At 49.4% G+C, this 25559-nt stretch overlaps 1 protein-coding gene across 3 annotated transcripts in view; it reads right to left on the bottom strand.

Annotated features, from left to right (window-relative positions):
- Positions 1-652: 652 nt before the first annotated feature.
- Positions 653-25559, bottom strand: part of EGFLAM (EGF like, fibronectin type III and laminin G domains) — a 178282-nt gene continuing 153375 nt past the window's right edge. The window contains exons 18-23 of one of the 3 annotated variants that reach the window (XM_032851352.1): positions 23222-23402; positions 15400-15478; positions 11827-11970; positions 5735-5818; positions 2651-2754; positions 653-1845 (exon numbers count right to left, since the gene is read on the bottom strand). In XM_032851352.1, the coding sequence (XP_032707243.1) occupies positions 1691-1845; positions 2651-2754; positions 5735-5818; positions 11827-11970; positions 15400-15478; positions 23222-23402 (747 nt within the window). In that variant the 3' untranslated portion in view covers positions 653-1690. Of the gene's footprint in view, positions 1846-2650; positions 2755-5734; positions 5819-11826; positions 11971-15399; positions 15479-18221; positions 18292-18311; positions 18513-23221; positions 23403-25559 lie in introns of those variants that run through there. The other 2 variants (XM_032851353.1, XM_032851354.1) reach the window with 2 other exon arrangements.

The following is a 25559-nucleotide window of genomic DNA, read 5'->3' as shown; positions in this document are numbered from 1 at the left end:
TCCTGCACACTGCACTCCCCAGCTGACACCCGGCAAAGCAAAGGAATTACCAGGACTGCCGCTGTTAAGATCACCGTCCTTATGACCATCGTTGCTGTGGTTCCTCCTCCGGGAGGGAGGATCCTGGTCATCGGAGGTCCCAGAGGCAAGAGGTAGAAGGCTGAAGCGCAAGTTTCAGCCCGTCTCTAGTTTACTTGTTCATTTTTCAGAATTCTCAAAGTGCTTAGCATGGTGCTTCGCCCAAAGCTCAAAGTCTTCGCTAAACGCAGGCTGCACACAGACTTGAGTCATGATGGACTAATTATAGGCTCTTCCGTGATTGGGATCCGATTTCCCTCCTCTTCGGGGACAGTGTTCAGCTCACCTTTCCCTTAGTAAGTCCCGTCCTGGGACCTGCCAGTGAGCCAGCTGTCTGCAGGGTCACCACCGAGGGCTCGGAGCCAGCAGCCCGCTTCCTGGGTACTTGCCCAGACGCTCAGACCGTGCTGAGGACACCCCTGCCCCAGAATGGCCTCAGAACCACCAACTGTAAGACTCCACTCGCAGGGATCATGTCTAGAGCTTCTAATTGTATCGGTGTCCACCTGTGGACACGGCTTCTGCAAGCATCAGTAACATCTCCCCCAAATGAATAAAAGACTGAACGCATGAGTTCTAGCCTTCTTCATCTCCTTTATTTAGGTTCACTATAGACGTTCCCCCTCTCTTAAAGCAAAAAAGACAGTGGCCCCCCACTCTGTAACCCATGTGCCTGCTGATCTGCTTTTTTTGGAAGCTTCACGTTCATCTCCTTGAGCCGTCCGCATTAACCGCAAGAGAAGAGTCGGCTTCCCCAAGCTGCCCCCGCAAGTTTACTATCCCACTCTGACTGATGCCACGAGGGGCCCAAATAAGTCTCTCCGGGGGGGATATCTTTAGGAAGTGTGCAAAGAATTCAGTGTTGTCCGCACAAACTTGGAAAAGTGTACTGTGTGGATAATCTGCAGCTATAAAAATATACACATACAAAAAGACAGCTACAAAATCATGGTGCCCCATTGTCTTCGACTTGCATTATAAAAAGTAGGGAGTTTCCCGCTACAGGTAAACGTCGGTGGAGGGCAGCATTATGACTGGAACTCCGTGCCTCGGCTCCCCTCCTCCTGATTCTCATGGAATAGTCAGAGCACACTGACCCCAGCCACTGAGGACTGGAAGGGATTACTCCTACTCATTCCAGGGCCAAGGTGAGCAATTCAAAGTTCAAGGTCAAATAGTCATTCTGCCTGTCAGTAAGAGTGTCATGAATCAGGAAAGGAGGGAAGTATTTTAATACTGCCCTGTGGGACTCTATTTTTTTTTCTTTCTTTTTATATGCACCATGAATCACAACACAGTCATTGAGCTACAGCAGAAGGCTCTGGAATTCGCATTGATGTGTGATCTCTGGCAGCTGCTACACATTCAATGGACAAAATTCGACGCTTCCTACACAGAGGATTCTGTTGGGTTTGGCCCACAGAGTGTCCGCAGGAAAGGCCACACAGGGACTCCTGTCTCGGATCTAGTCTCTCATCAGGGGGTACGTTCTCCTTGATGAGAAGACACACACCTGGTCCCCGTGCCACTGTGGCTGGCATCAGGCAGGGTCTCAGGGCCCCGGGGATTCTCAGCACAGAAGGCTGTGTCCCTTGGGCAAGGCCAGCTGGTGTTACTTGGCTCCACAAGTGTTGATGTTTTTTCCATCCACGGCGTCTTCCACGAGGGAAACGTGGTAATCAGTGGACAGGGTGAAATGAGAAATGCAGCCCACGAGGCCCCGCATGTATTGCCTGTTAGTGTGCAGAGCGATTTCCTTCATCCCACCTGCCGGGAAGCAAGACGGTGATGGGGTGAGCCAGAGGGGAGCAGGTCTTGCTAGGAAGCTGGAGCATTTACTGACCAAGATGTCCCTCGGCTGACAGGATGAGTGAACACTGTAAGTGCCTCCAGCTGCTCAGTGCAGAGCATCTGTCTAACTAACAGTAACCCTTGAAGGAGCAGACAGACTTGTGTCAACCTGACAAACAACCAGGGGCTATTAATACCCGCCTCACGCGGCCCGCTGACCCAATGGACTCAGGTCAAGCCAAACAGGACCTAGTAAATTTTGAAATGTTGTGTGACGGCAACAGAATGTACCAGGTGCTTAAAGGTGATGTCATCTCAGCCCGAAGGAAACACACTGATACTGAAAGCTTTCAATTAAGTTCACTTTTAGGAAATATCATTGGGGTAGAGATCTATTTTTGTGTTTCTGTGTCTGCAGTAGCGGTTTCTCAATGATTTACAGAAGCACTACTCATTCTGATTTTGAGAGGGAGCAAGAAGGATCCTCCTTCCTCAGAGGGAATTCTCAGGGCTATATTGGGCAGGTTCTCGTTCTATAAACAAGAAAAGCACAGTTTTCCTGGTGGACCAGCCCAAAGCACAACAGCGTCCAAGTGCTTCCTGCCCCCTCAGCCATGAGTCAAAAGTTCAGAAAATAGAAGAACAGAACATCTGGCAAGCTTCCCAATTTCCAAGTGTTTGATCCAGTGACGTGCACCTCTTTGGGGGAACCCCACCATGACAAATGGTGGCCTAGCAAGAAGACTGGGGCGTAATTTAGATTTGGTCAGAGGTCACTTACCCACATACAGAGCGCCATTGATGTTCAGCTGCCTCATCATGCCAGGCGATTTGCCTGTTCTGGCCCCATAGTCATCCACGGTTATCTTTCCAGATTGACCATCCCTGTAGAAACCACAATTTTTGGAGCTTCATTCAATTATTCATTCATTTCAATAAAACTCTATTCAAGTCCATCTACTCTGTGCCAGGCACTAGGCTAAATGATGGAGGCGTAAAGAATGAGAGAAAAAAAAATTCCTGGCCCTCAGGAGTTTAGGGTTTCCTGAGGCAAACAAAAAAATCGAAGCGTGCATGACAACACTATGTCACGGCTCCACAGCAGAGGAATGCCAGGATGCTGTGGAATGCAGGAGAAGGAGAGAGGGTCAGGGGAAGCTTCAGAGGAGACTCTGTCTGAAGTGAGCTTCGAAGGCTGGGGAGGTCAGATGAAGGAGGAGGGTAACGCAAACAGGAAGTGGCGATGCCAAAGAAAGAAAAGATGGGGCTAGTGCAGGTTGGGCATAGAGAATTCTGGAGGTGGGAGGAGAGTGGCCAGAAGCAGATGGTGAAGAGCATTTCTCCTGAAGGGAGCCAAAGAACAGAACCGTAAGGGGAGGAGTGGTGGGGACATGGGGACACATGGTGAGTTCGAGCACTACTCTAAGCAAAATGGGAAGTCAATGAAGGAGGTTTTGTAGGTAGAGAGGATTACTCTTGGAGAGGACACAGAATGGCTGAGGTGTTTCTAAAGAATCCAGAGAGTCACCAAAAAGTGACTCTGAGGACAGTGGAGTGGAAGTGTTTATATGTGACAAGGCCTTTGCCATTTTCTAAGCTGGTTTCCAAAACTATCCAGTCCCAGAGACCTTCTTCAAAAAATCACCTCTGTTTGTACAGTTCTTGGTGGGCTGTACCAACCCAGGCTGCACATTTTTTTTTTTTTAGGAGTTCATTACTGATCTTCTAATATTCTTATTTTATAGCAAACTGTTCTTGTTTCTTGGATCACTAGCCTCTTTTATCTCTCTGACAATAGTAATATGTTTTATCATTTTTTCATTCAAGTCTCTGTCCCCATCAAATTGCTTTGTTATGTTGACTTGTTCTGATATCCGTCTTTTACATCGGAGACTTTTTCAAATGCCTAGCGACTCCTGACACCTACTTCACAGTTAAGTGAAGAGAAAAAGCCCTGGGGGGCCTGGGGGGGCTCAGTGGTTAAGCATCCAACTCTTGATTTTGGCTCAGGTCCTGATCTCAGGGTTGTGAGATCAAGCCCCACCACAGACTCTGCATTCAGCAGGGCGTCCACTGAGACTCACTCCCTGCCCACCACCTCTGCCCCTTCTCCTACTTGAGTGCACACTCTCTAAAATAAATAAAATCTTTTAAAAAGGTAAAAAAAAAGTACTACAAAGCAGGTTAGAAGCTCTATGTGCAGGATGGGTTCTGCTGACTGGGTGGGGCTTCATGTTGCTGGGATCTGCTCAACCATTTTCCTGGGGGACACGTGAACTTTCTACTTTCCTTGCTGGCGGGATAGGCCTGGCTCCTGGAATCTCACTGGGGATTCACCTATTCCTGGCTCTGGAATCTCACTGGGGGCAGAATTATGGGGTTATGGGGTTCTTAATATTCAACATGTGAGCTTGTACATAGCCCCCAGCTTCACACAATGGCCCAGTGTTTAGTATTTGGTATTTAGTTATGGCTGGCTAGTGCCACCAGCTCAGAACCTTATTTCTCTTTCTCCAGGGAATTGCCTTTCATTATTTTCTGCTGGGTAGGGAAAGGGTAGTGTGCCAGCTAGATGAGGTAGAAAAGGGGCTCGGGTTCTAACTCCTCAGGTAAATTTAAGTAAAGTTTTTAAAGCCAATCTTCCCATTTTTAGCTCCTCTTTCACCTTCCAGAAGTTCCTGGCTCTGCCGTTTTTTGGGGAGACCCAATAATATAAATCTGGCTGGCCAGGCCTCATGTCTTGGTAGCAACCCTTCTAGTAATGAGCTGTAGAGAGAATTCTGTTCTGCCTCACCCTTGAGACCGTACACTGCCTCCCCACTTTGAATAGGCTTTCTTAGAATTTCATACCTGAATGCCATGAGGGGCAATGCCCCCAACAGCTTGCATTGCCTGACCTGCCTTTCCCACCCCTCTCACCATTACTCAAAAAAATTCCATCCCCCCCCACTTTATTTCATCTAAGAATTTTTCCTTTTTTTTATATCTCTGAAATGAGGCTATTATGTCTTATAACTGGTGGCATCTTAGGTTTGAAAATAACATGGTATCAACTTCTAAGGTAGTAAGTGATGGACAGGAGAGTGAGGTTACTCTGACCACAGCCTATACATGAGCTGAGGTGGAAACTGACCACAGCAGCCCCATGGTTCCCCAGCCTCACTCACGACCTCCCCAACGAGCCCCCCCGGGAAGGGCTATAGCAAATGCTCAGGGAACATGAACCACAGACTCTATTCAGCTCAGTTCCTGGAACCTTCCTCTAACATGGCACGAATGACATTTTCTTACAGAGCTAAGTTTGGGCCTGCTCTTTGGTTTCTCAGAATATACTGTTAAGAATATGGACAGAGGTAGTAAAACTAATTTTAAAGGAATGATTCACCCGAAGTTAATCAGAAGTCAGGGTAGTGACCTCTGTGGGGGGGAGATGTGTAATTGGGGCAGGGCACACACAGCCTCTAAAGGTCGGGTAACGTGATGTCCAAAAAAAAAAAAAAAAGTGGGCAGTTGCCCACACAGTGAGATTTGAAACATTCCTCAAAGTCCACAGGCCCTGAAATCTTATCCCACTAGAGACCTAGGTCTCAGGAGAAAGCGAGGCGCTCTTCCAGTTGAGCCATCAAAAAGTTCTTTTTCTGGAAGGTCTCTGTTGAGCACAGAAATGGGAGCTCAGGCTCTCTGGCCTGTCAATGTTAGGGAAAAGCGAGGGGGAAGTTAAGAACAGCGGCCCAAATGACCCAGGACAGAAGCAGCAGGACGCCAGGTAAGGTTGGGGAGCAGGACTTTGGGGCCACAGGGACGTGGATAGGACATCCACCTCTTGGTGAGCTCCGGCTCTGTCTCCCCCGTGGTAGGGACTCACCTGACAGCCTTGACACGGTGCCACCGGCCATCACTGAAGGAGCCATTGACCATGATGGACGCCACACCACTTCCCAGGTTATAGCTAATGGCATGAGAAAAGAAGCAGACAGACAGAATCAAGTGAAGTACAGACAGGCAGGCAACCATGAACGATTCTCATTGCAAAAATTCCTTAGAACTCGGAATGTACTTTCCTTAATACAAAACAAAACAATGTTATAAAAAGCATTAGGTTTCCAGGGTAGGCCATGAATGATCCAAAAAAAAAAAAAAATGTTTTCTTTAAAGTATAATTGCAGTAAAATACATGTAACATTAAAATTTACCACTTGAACCATTTTCAAGGGTCAGTTAACTAGTGTTGAGCATGTTCAAAACTCGTTTTATCTTGCAAAACTGAAGCTCTACAGCCCTGAAATTACAACTCCTCATCCACCTTTCCCCAGCCTCAGGCAACCACAGTTCTGCTTTCTGTCTCTGTGACTTTGACTATTCTCGATACCTCATGTAAGTAGAATCATGCAGTGTTTGTCTCTTGGTAAATGGCCTCTTTCATTGAGCACAAGGACCTCAAGGTGTCTGTTGGCTGGTTTGTTGTGGCCGCATGTACAGAAGCGTCAATCCTACAGTACGAGGAGCAGGAAGGCCTTCATCATTTGTAATGTGTTGTCCTCAGTCAAACACTGTCTCCTCAAAAACCCCAGAATGTGACCTTATTTAGAAAGAGCGTCTTTGCAGATGTAATTAGTTAAGATGAAGTCATCCTGGGTTAGGGAGGCCTTAAATCCAATATGTCCTCATAAAAGGGGAAACTTTTGGACACAGAGACATGCAGGGAGGAAGGCCACGTGAAGATGCAGGCGGAGATTGGAATGGGGCGTCTGAGAGCCAAGAAACACCCAGAATTGCCAGCAGCCACCACTGCCCGGGAGAAAAGGATAGAACATTCTTCCTCAGAGCCCCCTGAAGGAACCAAGGCTGCCAACACTTGTGTGTCAGACTTCTCTCCTCCAGAACTGTGAGCGAATACATTTCTATTGTTTTCAATCTACTGTCACCCACTTTGTGGTCATTTGTTATGGCAGCGCTCAGAAACTAATACACGCATTTCACTTTCTGAAAAACAAAACAAAACAGAACATGGCAGATGGGCTGAGCCTGAATATATCAGGAGGATCTGCCTAAAATCCTGAAGTGAATGGATGGGACTTAATTCGGCATCTTATCTGCTCCTCCCTCCCCATTTTACTCGGATAGCAGGCCCACTCAGTAGCTTTGTATTTTCTATTTTGGTTTCCAGATACTCTCATACCCTACGGGTCTCGGAAGACATGCACGTGTTGTTTACCAGAGAGAAATATCCCTCTCAGTCCACTGCTCATTTAATAATTCTAGTTTAATTCAATTCAACAAATATTTCGTGAGTGACTACTCCAGGCTGGGCACTGGGCCAACCGCCTAGACCTCCCCCTTGATAATGTAATAAAGCCTAATGTAATCACGCTTTTCAAAGAAAATGTGTTCCACCATGGCACCTCTTTCCTCAGCTTATATCAGAGGACATGTCTTTCTGTGACTTCAATGGCCAAGAAACAGGAATGTTGAAGGGAAACCTGGTTTAGTTACTGAGCTCTGAGAGCAGAGCAAGAAGAGAAAGCACTTGGCTTTCCCCAGGGAAAGCACGATGGATCCTTTCTATAATCTCGGAGGCTCCAAGGAGTCCCCCAGCCCGTCAACACCGAACCAAGCACGCAATTTGGGTGACCTGGCAAGCTAGGAGACACAGCTGTCACTCTGATCCCGAAAACTTTACAGCTTCCTAATGAATTTTCCCACGTCCAGTGTCTCCTTGTAAGAGGCAGTGTGGATGTGGCGCCGGGTGGCTCAGTGGGTTAAAGCCTCTACCTTCAGCTCAGGTCATGATCCCAGGGTCCTGGGATCGAGACCCTCATCAGGCTCTCTGCTCAGCGGGGAGCCTGCTTCCCCCTCTCTGTGTCTCTGCCTGCCTCTCTGCCTGCTTGTAATCTCTCTCTGTCAAATAAATAAATAAATAAAATCTTAAAAAAAAAAAAAAAGTCAGTGTGGAGGTGGGATTTTCAGGTTTCATTATTTAGTAGCCAAATAACTCTTTGAAGAAATGAATGAGGATGAAGCAAGGCGGAGAGCCAGTTGGCAGACACTGAGCTGAATCATCAGGGGTGGCTTTAATTAATGAAAGGCAGCACAAGGTAACAGAAAGAGTGTGGGCACTCGGATTGGACGAGCCTGCCTTGATTCCAGGTCTTGACAAGGACCTGCTCTGTGACCTTGGCTGTTTGCCGATCACTCTGAGACTGTTTCCTCATCTGTGAAACGGGGGTAATAACACCTTCCCTAGAGGACTGTAGGGAATATTACATAAAAGAGCCTGGCACACAGTAAGAGCCAAACAAGTAACCCCACCACCCCCAAAACACAGTCCTTAATGCAGCTCATATTCAAGATTGACAATATGTCTGGAGGAACCAGTAGTAGGGAGAAAGTTGCCACCAAGAGTTAAACTCATCAAGCCTCTCCTGGAAGAGTAGTCATGTGTGAGAGTGAACCAACAGGCTGTAAATATGTAACGACAAAGGTCATGAACACCCAGATCTCAGAATCAAGGTGACTTGGGGATAATCTCAGGGACACTAGACTGGAACGTGATTGTAATCCAGTGAATGCAAACCTTTCAGCTGTTTGGACAAAAGACGGGCATTCTTCTGTTCTCCAACCTTGCTCCTGTTCAAGCAAAGAGCCAGAACGTGCTCAACGGAGTCAACACTGAACGTAGCAGCCAGGACCCCAGCCCCCAGTGTGTGTGTGGGGGCAGCTCAGAGGGCCTCTCAATGGCCTGACTCTCCAACACCACGGCACGCTGTTGGACCCTCCAACCAGCCTTCTGCTTCCCCAGACACCCTGTCACCCTGCAGAATCTTTGTTTTGTTTTTTACAATATTGAAAGACCAAGAATAGTGGTTACCTGCTTTGGGAGATGGCATGGGGGAACCTGCTGGAGTGTGGGAAATGTTCTCTATCTTGTTCTGGGTGGTGGTTTCACAGGTGTCTGAATGTTTAAAAATTTTCCAAAGTTATCAAGCTGTACACCTAACATTTGTGCACTTCATGGAAGTTATACCTCAGTTTAAAAAGAAAAGGAAGAAACATACAAATGAATGAATGAACGCATGGATGAGTGCATGTCGGCTTCTCTATCAACGCCTTGTGAATGTGGTTAGCAGGACTTGGTTATTCTGATCCAAATTTGCCTGCTCAGCTCGCAGTGCCGGGAAACTATGGGGCTGAGCATCGAGGTGGGGGCCAGGGAGAGCCACCAGGTGCAGACTTTCGGAAACCATGTGGCTGCCTCCATGTGGTGACCGCTCCCACCCCCTTAGCCGCACCCACTTTGAACTGCAGCACTGGGCATTTTGCTAACGTCAGATCTCTTCCTTTTCCCTGTTGCATGAAAATGTTATCAAGGTCACATGGAAATAGCGGGAAAGCTGGTCCAGCAGACAGTATTAACAAACCTCTTCATTGGTCCCTATGCCCCCCACACAATCATAAAACCTAATGAAGCAAAAACCACCCAAAACCATACTCTTGGCTGAACACCTTGATTCCTTTTCTGCTACTAAATTTTATACACAGAAACTCAGAAAACATTTGCTCCAAGATTACAATTTTAATAATCAGCACCACTGACATCGAGATAGGCCAGACCCTGCACTAAGCCCTGCCCATTAATTAACCCATTCAGTCCTCATGACTGTTTGCTTTGGGCTTTTACAGGGAGGCAGGGTAACTTGCCCAAGGTCACGAGGCCATGGGAATGGCTCATGTCTGATTCCAAGCCCAGGCGGTTGACCATTTCAGACCCCGCTTCTTAGGGTGCGGCTCCTGATCGTTTCCAATCGGATTCTGATACCCCCGAGGCCCTGGGCCATCAGAATCTCTGGGGTGGTCCCTGGAATCCACCTCTGAGACCAGCCATGCCCCTCCCCCTCCCGGCTGACTCTCTGTACACTGACATTTTCAAACCACTGGCTGGCACTCTAATTCCTTTCCATGCCCAGCCTCCCACAACACTTCCTACATCCACACTGGGTGAATGGATGTGAAAAATGCCTGCTCAGAGGAAGGAAGGTAGCAGAGGCAGCAACACTGCAGCTCCAGGCCCAGGGACGGGTGGGCCCAGACGACTGCCTGGGTTGGGGGGAAGCCAGCATCCTCCACACGGAACACAGCCACCACTCCAGGTTAAAAGAAACACACCAGGCCCATTTGCAGAATCCTGAGGGAGAACTGGTAACAGAAGAAAAATGTCTGAGATGCAGGGGGGCTATCAGAGGGTGTCCCGGGGGTGTGGGAAGTGGGGGCTGGCCAGCTGCGAGAGCCCAGAGCTGGTGGGAGGTGCGGGGTGGGCCTGAGTGCAGTTCCCCTGTCCGAAGTTGGTGGTTTAAGAGCGGGGAAGCTGGGCCTCCCACCCACGACTGAGCTACTATTTCAGTTCCCCTTTCTGGGCACAATCAAGTACTTGAGGCCTTGGTGAGGTTAACCACAGGAAAACCACAAGAAAATGGCTTCACGGCAGCCAGCCTGAAACTGGGGTGTGAAGAGCTCTGTGTTTGACCTCAGGGCCAAGGGGGGAAAGGAGCCGCGACGGGGAGAGTGCTCCCACCGGCCAGCCCGGAGCCTTCAACCACATGCTCTCTCACAAGTCCCCGACCATCACAGGATCACAACCCCCAGCCCGCTCTGCTGTTTAGGGGCAAACGTGATGTTCACAAATGACATTTCCTGTCAAAATGCCTTTTATTCAAACGGAAAAGACTTACATTATTCTACTCAGGCTGTCAGTAATCCCTGTGCATGATCTACAGCAGCCCCAGAATTAAATCTTCATCTCCCCCTCAAGTCAGTCATCTTTGTTTTGATTCCAACTGATCCCATATCATTTAGTGAATTTGTGCTGGTCACCAGAGAGGGAATTAAAGAAGGAAAAGCCAGAGAAATTCCTATCCCCATAGAGAGCAGATAGATGATCTAGAAACCAGGCAGGGGTTTCAAACCTTAGTGGACAGAATCACTAGGGGAAACAGTTAAAACAGATGGCTGGGCCCCACCCCCAGAGTTGTTACAAGTTTCTGGGGGTCACTAATGCTGCTGGTCCAGAGACCACGTTTTGGGAATCATGGGTCTAGACAAGTTATTTCTAACCTCAAATGAGGATGTACAATCACAGTCTCTAAAGAAACTTTCTCATATCACACAAGCCAGCGCCTGCTCTGGGGAAACCTGGCTCCCACCTGCCGTGGTGGGAAGAAGTGGTCTAAGTAATCTTTTAGCTGCTTCTCAGAACAATCCATTTGACAAATTTGAGAACAGTCTCACGTCACTCAAAAGAGGTAAGAACTTCTGGGACTGCCTTATCAGGATCACTCCCGAAGCAGTCACAAAAAATCCAAATGTGGGGTTGGTCCACGGACAGGTGGTCTGGCTTTGCAGGGGAGACCGGAAGGCAGGCGGTCTCCTTCCCGAGGCTGCACAGCTAATAGGGACCAGAGTCAGAATTTACAGGCAGGTCTCTCGACCTTAGCTGGTCACATCTGTCTGAGCCACTTTGAGCAGAGCACTCACACCCGGGCTCAGCGCTATCAAAACCCTCTTCCTACTACCTCCTAATTTGCAAGTGGGGAGCATATGGCCTAGAACAGGGGTCCAAAAATGTTGTGTAAAGAGCCACATGATACGTGTTTTAGGCTTTGCCCTGGAATCCCTACTGAAACTACTCAAGTGTGCCCCTGTAGCATGAAAGTAATCAGATAATATATAAGTGAATGAGTATGGCAGAATTCCAACAAAACTCCATTTACAAAAACGGGTGACGGGCTGGATTTGGCCCTCGGGCTAAAAATTGCCAACTGATGCTCTAGAAGGTGGATGCTGGAAAGAAACTCCAAAAGCCTCGCAGAAGCTTGGACCTTCAGGTCCATTTTGGCATACAGGGTGCTGGCTTACTTTGGCATCACTCTGTTTGGCATGACCAGTCCTGAGGGGTTAGGTTACCTGAACACCAGGGCTCCATCTCGAAGGCCCAAAGAAATGAAGTCACTGTTGGGTCTCATGGGGCTGTCTCCCCTCCACAACAACAGACCATCCTTGGCAGTTGTCTTAAACCTCATGAACGCATTTGATCTTGATCCGGATACCCTGGGGAAAATGCACAAATAATTGCAACAGTTCAACCCGTCTCCACCAACAGCCATTCTGAACAGGCCCAGTTTTGTCTGTTAGCCCCAGGGAGCCAGGTGTAAGGGTAATCTGGCATTTCTGACACATACTACCAGGAAATGACAAATGGCATCACCACCACAGGCCACACGATGGGCCTCCAATTCTGGACAGTCATTCTGCAGCAGTGTCTTCTGTCCCTGTGGTGAAACTCCACGAGAAGCCATTTTATGAGTTACAGATTAGCTAGACTCTGGCCAAAGCTGGCATCGAGGCTATACCTCCAATTCACACTTCAATATTCCCTCTTTCCTGTCCCCCCCTCAAGGGGCCTTGGAATACTGCTCCCCATTCCTCAACAGAAAGTGAGTTTCTTAATTGCCAAGAGGTTCAAGTTGGCAGCTCTCTGGGCCTGATCATGGCTATGGATTGCCCGCTCTGGAAGAGACTGTCTTTGAGGGAGTGACTGGACAGGGGGAAGAGTGTCAGACAAGGAATGTGGCTCGATAGGATAACGGTTTTGAGAGCTGCTAGGGCGGAGGCAGGGTGGAAAGGAACAGGAAGCTGAGAGGAATGGAACGGGGCTCAGACGGGTCAGCTCCTGGCCCTACAGGCATGGCTGGGGGTAGGATCACAGGCTTATGGGTTCTTATCAATTCCTGGAAAAAGACTAGTTCAGAAATCTAGTCTCACTAAGGGGACCAGGGTTTCATCTGATGTAAGGAGTAGGGCAAGTGTGAGATCTTTAAATAAAAGGTGAGCTAAGAGTAAAAATAATTCAGTATTACACCTAACATGGAACTACTGGGAAAGTCTCCTTTTCTGTTTCCCTATCCCTCGCACCATCCCTCTCTGACTCACCTACCCACTCAAGAGCTACACAGTGTGTTCAGTACAGACCCTCCTCATCTTACTGTGGAGTTACACTTGGATAGACCCATCATAAATTATAAATATCCTAGGTCCAAGTGCTTTTAATACTCCTCACCTACCGAACATCGTAGCTTAGCCCAGCTACCTTAAATGTCTCAGAACACTTCCATTAGCCTACCCTAGAGCAGAATCAACTAAAACAAAGCCTGTTTTCTAGTAAAGTGCTGACCACCTCAGGTAACTTACTGAATACCACACGGAAAGTGAATACTGGAACAGCTGGATGGGATCAGAGCGGTTAGAAGCACATGGGTTGCTCACGTTCATGATGGTGTGGTTACCTGGCTGGCCACTGCCACCGCTCAGCTCTGTGAGAGAGAATCCTATCACACATCACTAGCCTGGGAGAAGATCCTAATTCAAAATTCAAAGTATGCTTTCGGTGGAATGTACATTCCTTCGGCACCGTTGTGAAGCTGAAGTCGAACCACCATAACGTGGGGACTCTCTACAGCGAACAGTGGGGGAGACACTTGCCTTGGCTTCCCAGAGACTGACCTAGACAGGAAGAGATCAACTTTGCCTTCCCTATGCACGGCCTCCCAGTGAAGCAGGGAGAAGCAGGGTCCATAATGGTGACTTTGCCACCAGGCCCAGTGCAGAGAATCCAGCCCTGGCCCTACTCCCTACAGACCTCCTTTTTCCCATCTTTTACTCTGGGCTCCTTCCTTCCCTCACTTGCTTTGGATACACTGACCAGAGGAAGCCAATCATAATGGTTCCATTTCTCTTGCAGGGATTGGTTTAGCGGTGGGCACATGACCAATACTGTCCACTGAGATAGAGGAAATTTATCCGAAGGAGTCTAGGAAAATTCTTTTTCTTTAAAAAAGAGTTGCATGAAAAAAAATGTTTACTTCCACTGGACATTGTCCTGCTGTATAGCCATTCCATGAGGGTCTTATGGACAGCTGTCGTAAGCACAGAGGGAGGCCCCTGGAGACGATCCTGACGATAACAAGGAGGAAAAATGGAAGAGACGTAGATCTTTGATGATAGAGTTGAATCTCTGAATTAATCAGTCCAGGAACCAGTCTAAGTCGGGACTGCTTGTTACGCGATCTGATGAATGCCCTTCAGGTTGAAGACATCGGAGTTGAGTTTTCTGTTACTTGCAGCCAAAGGCATCCGATGGAAACAGACCCTGATCCTGACTTTTACTTGCAGCATCATGCACATGCACATGGATGTGCTCACACGCACGTGTACACAATTGTTTTGGTTTGGGGCCCTGCACCCCCTACTCTCACTCCACTCTTCTATTCCCCCAAACCACCTGGTGCCTTGTACTAAGCCCCAGGGGGCTGAAGACTTGTGCCCCTTTCACAAGGCCTTTTTTCTGGGGACTGATGCCCTTGTATCTTTGGGGAGAAAGGGCTGAAAAAGGAAGAGGCTCTCTCTGGGCCCCACGCCAAGACAACCTAGATGAACACAACATGCGATTAAAGAAATGAAGCAGTGTCCGTCTGGTGTGTGTTCAGTTACCAGGTGCATCCAGCGCCCTGGTATCTCAACCACTTTCTCCCTTGAAAGGCCCCCAAACTCATCTACCTTAAGTACTGGATGCCTTTTGCTTAAAGCTTTGCCTTAGTCTGCTAATATGCAGTCAACCTAAAGAGGAAGGAAAATTCTAGAATGATGGTGCTGGTGGCAGAGTGGGGGAAGGCACCCTATAAACTATAAGGAACTAGAGGAGGACAAAGAAAGAGAGAAGGGCCCATTGGAAGCACCACAGATGAGCTTGGCTAGGGTGAGGACTCTGCCTGGGTAGGGCCAGCCTTTTTCTTGTCTTGTCCGCACGTGGTTCCAAACCAGGGGCTTGGACTCCAGGGCAGGGCCGGAGCTTCCGCCACCAGGCATGAAAAGCCTGGCTAGCACCTGGTCATCTCCTCAGATCAGGTTCTTGTAGCCCCATGAGGAGAGCAGAGAAGCCCCTCATTGAACTGGCCAGAGCCTGAAGGGGACCGTGGAGCTCTGCGGCGGAAGACACAAGGTAGCATGTGGACTCGAAGACTGTGACGGCAGGACCATGGGAGCACTTCCGCTGCTGGCTCCAGGCAGGACTGCACACTGTGGCCAGAGGACAGCGCCCAGCTAACTGTCCCACCTGGGGAATCACACTCAGAACCCCAACTTGGCGCGTGTCAAGTTCTCGATGCTTGTCAGTGCCCTGCTGCTGGAAATCCTGGAGCTGGGCAGTCTCCTACCTCCAGGCCCTCTGACCAGAAAGGGTTTGGGCTGTTGGTAACAGGGTTGTCTGAAAGGCAGCACTTTTCAAGTAGAGTTTGTTTTTGTGTTTGTTTTGTTCTAGTTTCTATGTCTATTTTGAGTTTTTCTCCCCTCCCCTGAGGCCATGGCTCAATGGCCTTCTTGGAGAATTATCTTCTGGCAAGTAAGATAAGGAAAAGTCCTGGGAAAGACTTTGAGAAATGGGCCCCCGCAGAGATAAGGAAGGTGCCCACTGTAACTTATTACCTCTTGAGGATATCTGGGTTGTCGTAGATCAGGTAACTGCGCCCGATGAACTGCGGGATCTCAATGGCTTCTGTGATGGCTGAGACAGAAAAGAAAATGGAGGTTACATGGTATTCGGATCTCTTGACCCCAGCCCTCAATCACAGGGCAGGAAAATACAGAGGATGCCAGCTCCTGGAAATGGGACATTTAACAACTTGTCAGCCCCTTCCTCTTGGCTGCACATGTACTTGGCCAGGTTCGGAGCTGCCTGTCAAGGCTTGGGGTTGGTGTCTCCCTGTGGTCACCTCCCTGGGGCTGGCAGTCACTGTTATTGGCCTCAGCACTACTGAGAAGTCCTTGCAGTATGCTGAAACTTGAACTTTATTCCAATTATTCTTGGAAGCCAAAGAGTAGGTCTTGGGCCATGTGGGGAACAGCTGGGGATAACTCTAGATATTCTCCAAGGGAGGCAGAGAAAACAATCCCCAAACAAAGCCCACCAGGATTTCATTATCTGAAGCCAGTCTGCTCTACGACTCCTACTCCTTCAGCCATGACTTCAAGAGACTGGTGAAGTAGACAGGATTAAGGTTTTTGGCTCAGTTGTTTTTGTTTTTTGTTTTTTTAAATACAAATCACCTTCCAGTGTCATGTTTTACAGCCTCTTCATCATAGTCTCATGAAGTAGCAGAGAGTATGGAGGACGGCTGGTTATTCCCATGTCACAGAAGTGGAAGACAATGCACGGGGGTCATCAAGGATTTGCCCAAGGTCACACAGCAAAGAGAGCATAAGACCATAGAGCAGGTGGGCTCTTCTTAATTCTGGCCCTCAGCCCACCTCGGACTTCCCAGTATCTTAGCAGTGTATTTGCTTCTTCCTAATGTCTCATGCCTTTGTTTTCCTAAGGAATCACCCTTTCCCACATGGCTATATCTTTCTCCCTTCAGAAAGACAGAGAAATGACCGTTGAAGGAAATTAAGATGAAATGAATCGCATTTTTGAAGAGATGTGCAAAATGAGAGAGAAGAAGCCAGCTTATGAGAGCAGTTAGAGTTTCACTAAAACGCGTGCTTGATGCAAAGGAGACGCCGAGCTGACTCCACGCCCAGGAGAGAAAACGTAAAATTATTTGATACTATGAACTGCAGGAAAGTTTACACTTAACTTCTAATCATGAAAAGAGAAAGGGAGAGACAGAGAGAAAGGAGAGAGAGAAAGGCAACAGTGAACCCCCAAACCCAATGACCTTGAGCCCCAAGGATAAATTCCTCTGTTGGCAGGTCACCCGGGCAGGTTTCCACAATGTTTAAAAAAAAAAATTTTTTTTAAAAAGGAAAGAAGGAAGGAAGGAGGAGGGAGAGGGAGGGAACAAGAAAAGCAAAGGAAGAAAAGTGAAAGTCGAATCATTTCAGAGGTGATGCTCAAGAAATTGCTTTCGTGTTCTCGGACACTTCGCAGCTCCGGACAGGGGGCTGCCGGCCCAGGGGGTGCCTACTGGAACCAAGGCAGGCTCGATCTAGGACGGCAGCCCCGCTTATTGGCGGGCTCGCTGGCCATGCTTTCAGTCACCTGCGGTTGGCCATGTTCTAGCAGATGCTCCTTCTGTCAGAAAGCCAGCAGGAGCCTAATGTTGGGTCACCGTGCCTGTGTCACTGCCCTTACTTCATCCCACCGAATGGCCATTTCCCCTCTCAGCATCACCGGAAGGGTGGGCACGGTCCCATAAAGTATCCGAGAGAGACAGACCACGGTCACATAGCTCTGATTATGTGTGTGGTCGGAAGGGTTCTGTTTTATCATCAGTTATTGTCGTTGCTCTTCTTACTGTGCCCAATTTAGATGCTACACTTCATCGTAGGTGAGCACGGCTGGGAAGAAACATAGAGTATATGAGAGTCTGTACTGTCTGTGGTTTCAGGCATCTGCTGGCGGTCTTGGCAGGTGCCCCCCGCAGATAAGGGGGGGCTACTGTAACTCCAAATTCTGGCCACAACGCCAGCCTCTCTCCCTTCTGGTTAAAGCAGGTATGAGGAAGAAGGGAAGAAAAGGAAGGGAAACAGAGACAGGTAAAAACAGCGGGGATGCAAAATACGGGCTGAGGAGGAAAATGAACGGAAAGAAGGAGAGGGGGGGAAGGAGAAAAGAAGCTGCCAAGGAGGGAAAGGAGAGCCGAGTGCCCGGGCAGCCTTCAGGTGGGGGAAAGAGTGGGGCGGAAGCCAGGCAGCGAGGGAAGGACCCAGAGGAGTAGAAGTCGAAATGAGAAGGCAAGAGAGGAAGAGGGACAAGGGGGCCTGTTGGTGGGATGCGGGCCCCTAAGTTCAGGATACGAGTGCCCAGGAGGTAAAAGGAGAGGCTAGCCAAGCTGTCAGAGGAGTCATTCCCAGAGCTAAACATAGCCAAGGCTCCCCCGCTGGGTTTGGCTCACCCCCAGGGTAAGAGGCACAGGCAGGGTCTGGGCCTGCCCTTATTGGCCATGGGCGTGGGCCCGTGGCCAAGAGCCATCATTCCCCTGGACTCCTTAAAATGGGCAGGATGTGCTTGTCACATGTCAGCTGGGCACACAGAGAGCCTCCAAGGGGTCAGCTGCCTGCCAGGCGCCCAGCTCTGGGGTTCAGGCTCTCCCCGAGGTCCCGCTGGGAGAGGAGTGCTATCTCGGGCCTGCTGGATTTAGAGGGAGGAGTCCCACCTCCCCACTGGAGCCACCGAGTCCCACACCACTAAGCCAAGTTACCCTCCGCATGCGGTTGGCCTGCACGGAGCCCACGGCCTGGCCAGAGCCCCCCTGGCAGGAGCCCAGGGCGCGTTCACGGCGTCTCATGGGACGTATTGTACTTACTATTGAGGCAGTAGTTTCCACACTCTGCCAGGTGCCAGCATGGAACAGAACAGGGAAAGTCAGAATCCACAGCTGTAAAATCCCAAATACCTCGGCTGCGGATCACTGGAAACCGGCCTTGTTTCCCTCATAAAGCCCTGAGAGGGCCCAGCTCGTCCTCTTAGAGGAATGAGACTATGAATCCCACAGGAACCGCTGGAATCTTTCTCAGCACAATTAGCACCAACTCCCCTCCCTAAGCCTCCACTTCATGGTGGGGGGGGGGTGGGGGGTGGACAAAGAAGGGATGTGTCCCTCCTCTGACACTGCTGCGGCTCCCTGAGTTGGAACTAACAATTCCCCGTTTATTCCAAACCTGGAGAAACAGTTCTTTGCTAAAGAGTTACTTACCTTGTCGATGATTATTACTTTTCTTGCCTCTAGCTACATGTGAAAGAGGAATGAGAAGCCAGCCAGCTGCCTCTTTTCTCTCGGTGATGGAAAAATATCCCCCCAACTCTTCCCCGCACCCCGCCCTGCTCATTCTGTGATTAACAAAGGGCAAGGGGAATGCTCCAGGAATGACCGGACTGAATAGAAAACGGTGAAAATCTACACACTGCAGGCAGTATCTATGGATAAATATTAATTCTGGGCTAGAACACAAGAGCTGGAAGTGACCATCTAGCCCTTTCCGGCTCTCTGTAGCTTATTTAAATATTGTAAACGTGATGATATTTTATCCTAACCCGATGTTTTCAACACCATCTTTTCTTCTGCAGCAAAGGCACTAGTGGAAAAGTGTTTTTGTCACGTTTTCACATTTATACCTAAAAGTTTGTGCCATCTGCTGACACGAAAAAGTACCCAATGAACAGCAGCCTCCAAGCCATGCGAAGCCAATTTTCCACTTGAGGGACGTGAGATTCCCAACTGAGTTGGCGGGGTGCGGGCTCTTCCTTACAGTCACAGGACCCCAGAGAAGGAAGGACCTGGGGGACTGTAACCTAACTTTCCCAACCCAGCAACATCCTGATGGATGGCCACCGGGCCCGAGGCAGCTCCCTCACCCACCGGGCAGCACCCTCCCTTGCTGGACAGTTCTACTTGGTCCAGGATTCTTGGTTCCACGATGCAGCCTCTGTAGCTGGAGTAACAACCACCAAACCCCTTTCTGTCCAGGACCAGCCTTCAACTCTCTCAAGACCACCATCCAGGCTGAACACCATCACACTGCTCCATTGTTGAATGACACAACAAGCTAAGGAAAAAACAGTCCCTGTAGCCTGCATAAGGAATATGCTGTACGAATTTGTGTTTTTATAGACTGATTTTTCCTAAATTATGGCTTACATGTACTGAACTATTTTTTCATATACTGGGACCAGAAAAAGCAAAATCATCTAAATCAGACCTCGCAGTGTGCTGTGAATTGGCTAAACACAATAGAAAATGTTCGAAATGTTGCATCTGGGGTAGATGTGCAATGATCAGACATGATCCCATCCTGTAGCACTGAGGACCTTGCGCCCAAGCCCAGTTCCCTGTCAGTCATGAATGCGGAGCGGCTCTCCCGCTGCAGGGAAACACCGCCACCTAGCGGCCGGACGAGTCCTGCACGCCCCAGTGCAAACTTGGTCAATGCAGGGAAGGGAGGCCCAGGCCTCAGAATTCTTTCCCAAATGGCCTGTGTGCTACTGGCTGCGAGAAGCCCCGGGGGAGACAGCTGCATTCTCTACCTTGTCTTGGACACTCCAATCACAGCCAAGGCGCCAAGAAGTGCCCCAGAAGAGAGAGTTGTTGAAACTGGGGTTACTCAGGATTACCCAAGCTTACGTGCCCACAGAACCCCAGCTCCCACTTTGTGTCTGTGAACGCATGTTGTCCGTCTTCGCATGTGTGCTCAGAACAGCCATTAATATTTCTTAGAACCTAATTTTGTACATGAGCTTTGTGAAATTCTGCTTTAACTCACTAGTAACCTACTGAGATACAAGAACTCTGAGGGACCCGACGCAAGATGGGTAAATTTGGATGAGAGTAGAGAGAAGGAGAAACGAGATCTGTAAGGACGGGGCATACCTTTTCTGAGGAGGGAGGCCTTCGTGACACCCCTCTTGTGAGAGGAGAAGGGGGTCTCAGTATTGGGGTGTCCTAAGGGGGTGCCTAGATTTGAGGTGGCAGAAGGCACCTTCAGAGTGAGACACCCCACACGGAAGGAGAGGGGACCACCAAAGTCAGGCCGTATGATTTTTGTAGGCACCTGAAGTTAGAAGTAGGTTGGGAGTCAGAACAACTGACTTCTCCTGGCCTGGTGGGTTCCCCAGGTTGAGGTGGACAGTTCAGTCTTCCATAGTTGCTGGTACTGCAGGGAGCCCACAGCGTCCCGGGAGCAGTAAGGAACTCAGTGGGAACTCGATGCCTACTTCTGTCTGAGCTCAGCCTTGCAGGGACAGAGGGAGAGGTCCCTAGATCCCTGTGATGGTCTGGGTGTCTAGACCATTCCAGGATTTGCCCGAGTTTCTGGTTCCAGCCCTCCTGGGCCACCAAGAGGTGAGAACAAGTGCCAAGCTCCCAATGAGTGTCCTAGCGGAAATCGCTTGCGTGCCACAAACTCCCTGACCAGGGTAGAGAAAACCAGACTCACCAGGGATTCCCCAACACTACACTGCTGGAGGAGAAGGTGGCATGGATTGAATGAGGCCTAGTGCTGGTTACTTCCGCAATGTGTTGTTGTAAAAGGATTTAATTTCCAGAGGGAATACTAAGAATAGGTTCTTGTTTTTGAAACATGATCTGGTTATCAGGGAGGGGGAAAAAAAAAGCCCAAACTTTTAAATATAGGAAGTTAGGGACCACCTCGCTGGATTAGACAAGACTGTTTCCTGTCTACCTGTCAGGATTCATCCTGACGACCAAGAATGGCTTCTGAGCATTCCTGGTCTCTCCCACCAAGAATCTAACCAAACTTTTAGAATGTTCTTCTGTATCTCTGGGGAACAGTAGAGCAGCCCATCTCTCTCCCTTCTCTTTCCAATCCTCACTCAGGACGAGATGCTCACCCCAATATTAGAGCAGTCTGTGTGACAACTGCATGCTACCACGTGCCTGCAGGGGTCCAGAAAAAATTGTCCTTAACAGCCCTAACCTGTACCCAGTCTCTCATTAATGCTTTCAAGCCATATAACAGAAGAAATGACTGCTATAGGCCTCCCAGCCCCCTGCCATGCATAAGCCTTCCTAGGAGTAGCCATGGCTGCTATTGGGGCAGAAACTCTATCTTTATTTCAAAGCATAAGGAAACACTGATACAACACGAGGGGAGGTGATAGTTGGCCTGGGTTTTACTCTGGCCTCAAGCCTAGCATATTCCAGAAAAAGAGGCCTAATGCCCCCCAGGTCCCCTGGCTGCTGTCCAGGCCCTCCCTGGGGCTTGACTCCTCACGCTGGTGATACTTGCTTCTCACTGAACCCAAACCCACAGTTACGAAGCTATAAATGTGAGCACTTTAGATCTGTTATGGCTACTGCTCTGCAGCGGAAAACGAGGCTTAACAAGATCGCAAATTATCCTGTCCTTCCTCCTCTAGTTCTCAAAGTGAGACGTTCATTTAAGCCTGGACTTTATATATGGACCATTAAGGTGAGTATTTAAGGCAGGAGCAAATCCGAATTGCTTCTGGTAAAGCTGGAGACCCAGGAAACTCAAACACTAATGTGTAAAATCCAAACTCAATTTTCCGAATGAATGGGCTGCTCTTGAACTAAATCTCCACAAGTACGTGCCATTAGCCAAACAACAATTTGCTTGTTAGAATTATAATCAGGATCTTTCCAGAAATGGATCCATTAGTCTTCTTCGGGGGTTCATCACTAGGGTGAGCTATGTTCATAAACGTATTTCATATAATTTGCCATGCAGTTTTCAAAAATCACTGAAATAAAATACGATGCAAGCTTCCAACCAGCAAATTAGCATTCCTATTTCCCATGGTCGCTGCAAAACAAGTTCTACTATTGACACTGCAGCATCTGCCTGTAACTGTCTTCCCCAAAGCCCGAATTCTGATAAAGTTCAGGAACCTGGAAACAGACGGAAAAGAGAGAGCATACGTCCCTTCACTGAGGCTCACCACCTCACTTCCTGTGGCCTGATGCCCCCCCCTTTTTTTTTAATTAGTTCCCAGACAGGTGAGGCCGTACTAATATTTGAAACAAAAAGATCCAATGGCCCAACATGACCATACGCTGGTAGGCCTCTTCCAGACACAAGGTCCGTGGCCTCCCTGGGGCAGATGTGGGAAGCCACATCCAGTAGGGACTCGAGGCCTGTGACCTGCTCTAGCTTTCAGACAAGGGCAGGCTGCAAGCTGAGTAGTTCCCAGCACGTGCAGTGGATTTTCTTCTTCTCACCAATAACAATGATGGTGAGTACTGGTGGAGGGCTTAGTAGACATGTTTCTCAGGAATAAGCATCGCCTCATTTAACCTACATTACCACCCTCTGTGTTAGACATTATTGCATGATTATTCCTGTTTTATTGAGGAGGAAACCCAGGCACAGAGGAAAGAGCATGAAAAATAGCACTTCACAGAAGGTTATTTATAATTCAGCAGAATTTACCTTTTTCTGTCTTGGGCAAGATTTCTCAGATTTCTTCTTATAGCGTTCACAGGTAGAGGTCAACATACTTACCAGCCTCTATAGCCCAGGCACCCACCTATCAGGACAGACTCTGGGTACGGCTCAGAGGCAAGGGTCCTGGAAACCCCCCCTACACTAGGATTTAAGCTTTTGGTTCCCAGACCATCAGGGCATTCTCAGGGAAGAGGCCCGCTGTTAGAGGTATTTTGACATGATTCTTCTTTAATAGGATAATTAACCATGGGACATGCCAGCTATCACATTCCTGAACTCACTGCTCAAAACCACGTGCCTGGCTGTCCTGGGGTTCCCAGCCCCTCCTGGAAGAGTGTGGCCCCCGTGCTTCCAGAGACACCCCTTCCCGCTCCATGCCTACCTTTCTGGCAGTGCAGCCCCTCGAAGCCCAGGGGGCAGTCGCACTCGTAGCTCTCCTTCCTGGGCCGACAGCTGCCCCCGTGTGCACAGGGCCCCACCACGCAGGGGTGGGCTGCGTTCTCCACGTTCACGCCCCACGTGAAGTCGTGCTTCAGGTGGATGGTGCGGTCGTTCAGGATGATCTGCAGGGGACAAAAGGTCAAGATGTTCGGGCACTGGGGACACATCTTCACAGTCGGCTGAAGCCTCCCTCGGCATCCTCACCTGCGAGATGCCTGGTGAGGGAGCTTTCATAAAAGAGAAAACGTCCAGTTCTGGTTTTTATCACCTTGTAAAAGCGATGCAGAAACTGATGTCATTACCTGTGGCCCTTGGGAGACTCTGCAGAGAGGAAAGCATCCTCTGGCTCTGGAAGATTCCAGGAGGTCGTAAAGAGGTCCCCACAAATGAGGGTCCTCAACCTGGCTGCCTGTTAGAATGGCCTGGGGAACTTTAAGAAAAGTACCGATGGCCGGGTGCCACGCAGCTCCCCCTCAGCATGTCTGAGGGTGGGGGCCGGTCAGCAGTCACTTTTAAAAAAGCTTTTCAAGTGACTCGAAGATGCAGCCGAGGTTGAAAGGTGCTGCTGTGAAGCCAAGTAGGAAAGAATACAAGAGAAAGAACCACAGGGGCAGGAACCAAGGGGAATGGACGGCTCCCGGGGGCAGTGGGGCTGCGAGAAGCTTCTCCCGGTGCTGCTGTGTTCTTCTGCCTAATGGGCTCCGGGGAATCTACAGCTCCACCAACTGGGTCTTCCCGATTGTCCCACCCACTCCTCTACCCTCCCTGCCTGACACTCTTGAATTCCCTTCCTCTCCACATCCTGTTCCCCACCATTTAAAAAAAAAAAAAGAAAGAAACTCAGATGCCATTCTTAGCACGGCCGTGCAGACTCACTGCGACGGGAGAGCTCCTTTGCCTTCACACCCTTTTCCCTGCAGTGGGGGCTCTAGTGCAAGTGAGGGATGACAGGGAGAGGTTACTGGGCTTTCCAGCCCCAAATAAACGGAGCCAAGCTTTTCAGCCCTTGCTGTGGAGAGTGTGTTTGTTTTGAGCTGTGGGTGCTTCAGGGTCATGCACTTCCAACCTCGGCTGCATCTTCGAGTCACTTTGCGGAACCTGCGGACAGAGCACCTCTCGGAAAGACCTCCACCCTGCAGGGCGTCCTGAGAGGTTAGCCATGGTCCTTCCTGCCACTAATGCGTGGTTCCACAGGCTTGCCTGGACCTTGGAGGGTGTCGGGAGAGTTGGGAGAACACTTCTTTTCCTGGTCTTGAATCTTACAGGCTGCAAGAAAGCAGCCAGAATCCTTCTATAGTTGTCCCCTTTTCATGCTCCGAGTGAAAGACTGTGAAACTGAGTCATATGTACTTGAGACAAGCCAAGATGCTACCGTCCACCGCGGGACATGGCAGAGCCAGTGACTCAGTCCCTGGGAGGGGAGGGTGTCCTGCCCAGGAGGTGCGGAGGAAAGGGTTCTGTGTGCTGTGTGGAGGGGGAGGGGGAAAGCCTGACAAGGGTGGGGAGAGGGCATGGGGCCCCTTAGCATCTCAGCTTGCTAAGTGAGAATTTCAAAAACATGATTAAACACAGCCAACTGTGCTGATGGGGGACTATGGGCTGAGCTGAGGTGTCACGGATATCATTGTTCAGCCACACAGGGAAACACATCAGGGTCAGCAAGTTTGACTGGACCCCTTTTGTGGAACCCACACCGGGATACAAGAGGAGAAAGAGCTCTGCGGGGCCTTTCTGAGTGCAAATCATGAAAGGGCCTCCTTTCACTGGCCTCTTTCATTCTGGCCTCCCCCATGCTTCATCCCAAGGCTAGAAAGGATCAGCGGCCCACCGCCCACCATTGGTTGCCAAAGGAAAACAGGACAAAGCTAACATCCAGGAATCGAATATGCTTTTCTTCAAATCCTTTTTCTCCCAGGGTCTCATGGTCCTGGAAATCTGGTTTGATGAGTCAGCCTGCATGTCTGTTACAGACAAAACATGTTATCATAACCAGAGAGGTCATGGGCAGCCCCAAGGGAAGGAATAACAGACAAATATGAGTGGGGTCAGTGCCCTATAGCTTTAGCTAGCTGAAGGATTGTTTTTGCTGAACCTTCTATGGAAGGACTTCCTTCATCTATGCTCTTAGGGGCTGGGTTATGTGATGGGTGAACAATTGTTAACTTACAGGGGTGGCAGTGGGCATGGAGGTGGGATTGGGGGTTGGCTCTTGACTTGAGCAGACCGCAGAGTAACCCTAAAGAGAAGCACAGAGCCGAGACCTGTGTCTAGGAGACCCC

This window comes from Lontra canadensis, unplaced genomic scaffold (assembly GCF_010015895.1).
Source record: "Lontra canadensis isolate GAN:19392208 unplaced genomic scaffold, GSC_riverotter_1.0 scaffold5, whole genome shotgun sequence".
NCBI classification, from domain to species: domain Eukaryota; kingdom Metazoa; phylum Chordata; class Mammalia; order Carnivora; family Mustelidae; genus Lontra; species Lontra canadensis.
Note: the sequence above shows the minus strand (reverse complement) of the source record. Positions and strands in the feature narration are given on the sequence as shown.